This window comes from Phoca vitulina, unplaced genomic scaffold (assembly GCF_004348235.1).
Source record: "Phoca vitulina isolate PV1807 unplaced genomic scaffold, GSC_HSeal_1.0 scaffold476, whole genome shotgun sequence".
Classification (NCBI taxonomy): domain Eukaryota; kingdom Metazoa; phylum Chordata; class Mammalia; order Carnivora; family Phocidae; genus Phoca; species Phoca vitulina.
This window is the reverse complement of record NW_022590163.1, coordinates 15,997-22,615: the sequence shown is the minus strand read 5'-3', so window position 1 is coordinate 22,615 and position 6,619 is coordinate 15,997. Positions and strand designations below refer to the sequence as shown.

Below are 6,619 nucleotides of genomic sequence, written 5' to 3'. Positions count from 1 at the left end.
CCATTGCTCGGACACAGTCCCTTCTGGGCATCTGTCCCCCGCCCCCCCGGCCACTCCGCGAGTGTGCGGAGATACTGACGGCGGCTGAGGGCACCGGCACGGGTGGGGGGGCCGCACACGGGGGGCGGGGGGGGGGGTGGACGGCCCTGCCGCCACCGGCTGTCTGCTCCCCAGCACCAGGCTCTGCCCCGTCGTCACCGTGTCCCCAGCTCACGGCACAGACTCCATCAGAGGCTCTAGCCCCACTGACCCCAAGACAAACAGTCCACAGTGGCCCCAACGATGGTGGAGTGACAAGATGTCACCACGGATCGCCTCCCTGGGTGCAGGTGCGGGTGGTGTGGCGGAGAGCTCAGCCCCGCGGCCCCAGCGCTGACCCCGGGGCCGCTGCGTGCCCACTGCGGGAGGCAACGGTGAACCCCGGAAAGGCCGGCCCACCTCTGACGGGAGTAGATAAAACACGCACACCTCACTCAAAGTGCGGTTGAAGCAAACACCCCCAAAATGCAACCGTCACGTTAGTACCTCCAGAACTTTGGGTGCCAGATTGAGAAATGATTTCTAAGGAAAAATAGATATTAACACATAATCACAATACGTTTGTGAACCCAGGAAAACGGCCCTCCTCTGCACTGCCGTTTTGGGAGACGGTCTTCGGGGGGGAGGCGCAGGCGCCCATGCTGAGTGCACACCCACGACGCCGCGGAGCAGGGACGCACCTCTGCACTGATGAACCCCACCTCCGCGAACTTCCGGAGCAGGGTGGGGGACACCTGCCTCTGCAGGGTGACCTCCGACTGGCCCCAGGCGTCCTGGGCCTGGCTGTCTCCACCCTTCTTCTTCTTTCCTGAGGGAAAGGGTCGCGCTCTAGCCTCGGTCTGACATGCTCGTCTTTTCTAGCAAACAAAATACAAGGATTCCTGGCCCAGGAAGGGGCCGGAGGAAAACTCCCCAGTGGGCAAGGCTCCCCTGAGGGGGGGTGGCTAGGGCACTCCGACAACACATTCTTGGTTCTGCTCATGCAGTTCTGCCACTCGAGAAGCCCCCAGCCCCGTGGAGCCTGCGGCACCCACGTTCCCAGCCATCTGGGACCCCTGGCACGTCCCTGTGTCCTAACTGTCCACTAGACCGGAACTCCTCCGGGGAGCTGCCCCCCACACTCCCGAGAAAGTCGCCTGGCCACGCTCGGCCACGGTCACCCCTGCCCTCTACCCTCTGCCCCCAGGCTCCCAGCCCAGCGGCCTCGGTTCTCTTGCTCATAGCAGGTGCCTTCCCTTTTCTGAGCCCCTGATGACCTCGAGTGACCCGAGCCAGCAGTCAAGGGCGAGACAGCTGCATGGAGGGCCCGATGGGTCACGGTGAGCTGGGTCCCAGCAGAGATGCACTGACCCGCACCGCGGCCTCCACTGGGAGCCTGTCCCACTGGCCACCCTGCGCTGAGAGCCCCTGCCCAGCCGCTGCCCGCAGCGCCACGGCCTCTCGGCTCCGGGCTTCAAAGAAGGCGCGAAGCCCCGAGCGGTGTCTGGCTGGCGCGCGGGGCGGGGGGGGGGGCCTGGTACCTTTCTTCGGCCGCACCAGCTTCTTCACCTTCACGTTGTCATACAGGAGACAGAAGCGGCTGGCCGCCCGGCACACATCCCACACTCCTTGCCTCCGGGCGACTTTGGCGAGCTCCGCCCAGATCTGGATTCTGCTCACCAGCCAGCGAGGAGGGCAGCACGTGAGGGGCGAGAGATCAGGAAGCTCCCAGAGCTGCCGCCGCTGCACGAGGGGGCACTGGTGGCTCCACGCGGGGGGCCCCACGTGCCTCCCTCCAGGGCGCTGGCGCCGGGTGCCCGCGGGGCTGCGACTCCTCACCCACCTCTCCTTGTCATTCTCATTCCCCAGACGCCGCAGATGCCCGGCAGCTTTGTCCACGCTGATCATGTGGTGCCGCGCCTTGGCAAACAGGTAGGTGAACCGGCCCCTGGATTTCCCCATGGAAACTGAGGGTGGCAATGGAAATGCCAGGCTGACGTCGGAACAGTAAGGGACCCCAGGACTGGGAGGAGCTGTGTCTGTGTCCCGGGGACCGGGGGCCGCGGGCATGGCTGCCTCCTGCAGCAGCCCGGCTCTGCTGGCTCTGGTGGAGCCTCTCTGGTGGGCTCTCCCTCACACCGGCCCCTGCCCGACACCCCCCACCCACCACCCTCATGGCCTGACCCTTTGATCTGCTCGGCGGTGGAGGCTCCTTTGGTGCACGGAGCCCAAACTTCAAGAGCTCGGGCTCCCTGAGCGCTGGGATGCCCGGCACATGCCAATCCCCCTCAGCCAACACGCCAGCCCTGGGGAGCAGCCCTCGGAGCCCCCTGAAGCCCTCTCCATGCAGGGCCGCAGGGCCTCCTCCGGCCGGATTATTGGCAGGCCGGCAACACGCTGACTGATCAGAGCATGTCAGGTCTGCTGACACAGCCCTACCCTTGCGGGGGTGAGGTGGAAACCCAAGGTGGCACGAGCACACCCCAGAGGAGCCCCACGGCCAGCAGAGAACCATGTCCCAGAGCGGGCCTCTCCCACCGCTGGGGCATGACAACTGGGGGAGCAAAGTCTTGGGGCAGCCTTGGGTGGGGCTCCCCGGCCGGGCACAGACCTGCTGTCCACAAGGACGTGATGCGCTGGGCAGATCAGTGATATGGGCAGAACTGTGCCCCCCAAAAGGTATGATGAAGCCCTAACCTCCAGAACCTCCAAATGTGACCTTATTTGTGTCCTTACGGGGGCAATCAAGTTAAAATGAGATCATTAGGGTGGGCCCTAATCTGTTATGACAGATGTCCTTAAAAAGGAGGAACTCTGGACCCAGAGAAACAGGTACAGAGGGAAGATGGTGTGAAGACACGGAGAAGACTGCCATCTGCAAGCCAAAGGGGGCTGGAGCCGCCCTCCACCCGACCTCAGGGGGAGCTCCTAGCCCTGCTGACACCTCATCTGGACCCCGGGCCTCCAGCCCGCCTGGTCGGTCCTGCTGTGAAGGAGCTCCTTGGTGACAGCGGCCGAGCTGAGACCCAGCCTGGCTTTTTCAGAGCCCCAGACTGCACGCACATCAAGGCCTGGACAGGCAGGTGCGGAGCACAGCATGGCCCCCACATGCCAGGGCGGCTCCTGAGCAGAAGCATGCTGGGCTCCAGGCGTGAGGGCAGTGTGTACCTTTGGCCTCGTTCTCACCGTCGAGCACAATTTGGAAGGTGTCGGGGGCCAGCGCCAGGCCTGCATTCACCAGGAGAGCCCGCTTCTTCCTGACGCTATCTTTTGGGATAGCTTTTTTTGCCTGCAACAGGAAGAGGTGGTATGATGAGCGGGCTCTTACATCGTCTAAAGCGACCCTGTCCCGGGCTGTTTGCAGGCCCCCAGTCCCTGGGCAACCCTGCAGAGGCCATGATGGCACCTGCTCAATGGCCATGATGGCCTTGTCCTCAGCACGCTCAGGGGACTGGTACAGCATGGTACACAGGTGCAGCCGGTTCAAGGCCATGGTGAGCTTGTCCTGGTAGAGGCCGAGGCTGTCCAGGAGCATGGCCTTCTGCAGGTGCTGCATGGCCGGCTCCAGCCGGTCCTCGTCCTCCTCGATGTGAGCCATCTCCATGTGCACTTGGCAACGGAGCAGGACCATGAGGCTGGGGAGGGACAGCACGGTGTGACACAGGCCCGGGGCATGCTGACTTCCTGTGAGACCCTCCCGGCGCCTGGGCTTCCCAGCATCCTTCAGCTCCCGCCCGGCTTTGCCCGGAGGACTCACACGGGGGGACGAGCAGGGAGGTCCCTGCAGAGCAGCTGGGACCTGGGCTCTGGGGCTGAGAAGCAGCAGGTCAGCAGACTGGGGACCGTGCCAGTGAGACCTGCTGGGTGGAGGGCTCAGCGGACACGGGAAGCTTGTGATGCTGCCACCACCACCTCTGTCCGTAGGTACCGTTCCACCCACCATGCCCCACCGCTGCCCGCCGCCGCCGCCAGAAGCCTGCTCTTTGCCCCCCAGGATGGGGCCCTGCTCTGGTCTTGGCAGCTGAGGAACACCCCCCACTCAGAACGGCCGCCACGTCCCACGGGCCCTCACCCCTGCCTGGCTGCTTCTCTGGTGGGCCTCTGCAAGCATCTGCACGTGTCACTGGAGTGTCCTCAGAGCTTTTCCACCCACAACAGGCAGAGACCCCACATCACAGCCACTGCCCTGGGACACCAGCATTAGCAAATCCGACAAATCCGGCCGAACGCAAGTTCTGCAGGACCCTTGAACTGGCTGAGCGCAGACGGAGGCGTAAATGCCGCGTGGTATGCCTGTGACCTCAGGGACGAGGACGCAGGAGTGCCTGGGGCTCCACCCACGCCCGTGAGGGGTCCCTGGTTAGTGCGGGGTGAGGTCCATGCGCCTCGTCAGGGAACCAGGTTCGCAGACTCTGCCCAGAATGGGCCATGTTTCTGGGGCAGGCCCTGCCCTGAATGATGCTCCTCTGGGCAGCATGCGCCCAGACCCCACAGTGGGAGACCCGTCCAGGGCTGACCGAGCACACGCACAGCACGGGGGCTACACAGAGGGACAGCCCGCGTCAGGAACAAGCTGGCAGAGCACGGGGCCGCTGAGCCAGGGAGGCGAGATCGGAGCTCAGCCTGGGCAGTAGGAGTCACAGGAGGACGGAGTGAGGGGCTCCGCAGTGCCGGGGCCTGTCCATCCCCAGACATGCTTAACTCAATACCTACTACAACAAAAACGAACGCTTCTCCAAAGAAGATGGCAGAAGCCAAGCACTCCATAGTACATCACCCACAATGTCCAGCACACAACAAATAACACTAGATGTGCAAGGAAAGAGAAAAGTGTGACCCACAGTCAGGATACGGGAAGGGCCAGATGTTGGGTTTACCAGATAAATCCTTCAACGCAGATATTAAAATACAAATATAAATGTATTCAAAAACCTGAAGGAAGACAATACTAAGGACAGAACAGATATGGAATCTCAGGAGAGGAGAACCCGCAGAAACTGGAGACACTAGAGCTCGAAACCAGAATATCTGAAGTTGGAAAGCTCCTGCTTGGGGCTCACAGCAGGCTGGAAACAGGGGGAGGAAGAGCCAGCAATCCTAGAAGTCATCCACTGGAGGAACAGACTGAACAAGATTTTTAAAATGAGCAGAGGCTTGGGACAGGCGGGCTGTATTCAGGACACATGCGAGCTCAAGTCCCAGGAGGCAGAGATCGAGGATGAACAGATAACGGCTAATAATTTCTGATGAGAGGCCCTGTCACATGCCTGAGCATTTCAGTAGACCCAAGCAGGAGTTTTTAAAGGCTCCGGGGAATACCACAATCAGAACTCTGAAAACAGAAAGGAGCAGAAAGGCGCGTAGCGAATGGCAGGACGACGCTGAAAACAGTGCACCCTTTTATCAGGAACTATGACAGCCAGAAGAAATAAAACAGCCTCTTCAAAGTGTTTAAAGAAGAAAAAATCTGTAAACCCAGAATCCAATAACCAGTGACAATAGTCTTCAAAGATGAGAGTGAGGTAAAGTCAGTTTCAGATCAACAAGAGTTCTTCACCTGCAGGACAGTCTTTAGGGTGAAATAAAGCAGGTGGGAGAAGGAAAGAAGAGCCAGTGGGATCAGCAAAGTAGGTAAACATGAGAAACTACTATTTTCCTCTGTAATTTTCTTAAAAACAAACAAAACCACTGGCTGTGAGACCAGATGACAGCACTGCAAGGTGAGGTAGATCTGTTCATACGTAAGATACACCACACCACGTCCAGACGTGAAACCCACGACCACAACAGCACCAAGGCAGTGGGTGCAGTGAGCGGGGAGAAGCGCTGCAGGGCTCCACCATCGGGACGTGGGGAGGGGTGCACAAGTGGCCCACGTGGACTTGGCTGCCTGAGGACCCGTATTACTAGCCCTTGCCTCGAGCAACCCGCCGCCCCAGGACCCACAGTGGAGAAACGAAGAAGCCAGTGAAGGAAGTGGGGCAGGATTCTAAAAATTAGCCTCAGGGAAGGCAGGGAGGCAGGGAAAGAGCATCAGGAAGCAGAAGAGACGGCAGAAAGAAATGAGGCCAGAGACAAGCTCAGTGCGACACCAAACACAGAGGGGCTAGAGCTCCAGCCACCACACACATGGTCCCGGTAGATGAAAGGAAGATGCGTGGATGCTGCCCACCAGACGCGTGCTTCAAAGCCTAAGAGAGCATCTGCTGCCCCTCTTCTCCCTGCTCCACTGTCTTTGTAGCACTTAACACAGCCGCCTACTGAGAGCAGCGTGGAAATGCAGGTGTGGGGGCAGGTGTAGATGGAGGTGCGGGCGTGAGTGAGGTGTAGATGGAGGTGCGGGTGTGGGTGCAGGTGTAGATGGAGGTGCGGGCGTGAGTGAGGTGTAGATGGAGGCGCAGGTGTGAGTGAGCTGTAGATGGAGGTGCGGGTGTGGGTGCGGGTGCAGGTGTGGGTGCAGGTGCAGGTGCGGGTGCAGGTGCGGGTGCGGGTGCAGGTGCGGGTGCAGGGCGGGTGCGGGTGCAGGTGTGGGTGCAGGTGCGGGTGCGGGTGCGGGTGCGGGTGCGGGTGCGGGTGCGGGTGCAGGTGCGGGTGCGGGTGC

The 6,619-nt window shown here is 61.0% G+C and overlaps 1 protein-coding gene across 1 annotated transcript in view; it reads right to left on the bottom strand.

Annotated features, from left to right (window-relative positions):
- Nucleotides 1–719: 719 nt before the first annotated feature.
- Nucleotides 720–6,619, bottom strand: part of LOC116629256 (cilia- and flagella-associated protein 46-like) — a gene marked incomplete at its 3' end in the record, with an annotated part of 20,356 nt that continues 14,456 nt past the window's right edge. Inside the window, exons 5-9 of the mRNA XM_032399553.1 lie at nt 3,425–3,653; nt 3,187–3,307; nt 1,862–1,985; nt 1,560–1,690; nt 720–847 (exon numbers count right to left, since the gene is read on the bottom strand). Of these exons, the coding sequence (XP_032255444.1) occupies nt 720–847; nt 1,560–1,690; nt 1,862–1,985; nt 3,187–3,307; nt 3,425–3,649 (729 nt within the window). The remainder of the gene's footprint in view (nt 848–1,559; nt 1,691–1,861; nt 1,986–3,186; nt 3,308–3,424; nt 3,654–6,619) is intronic.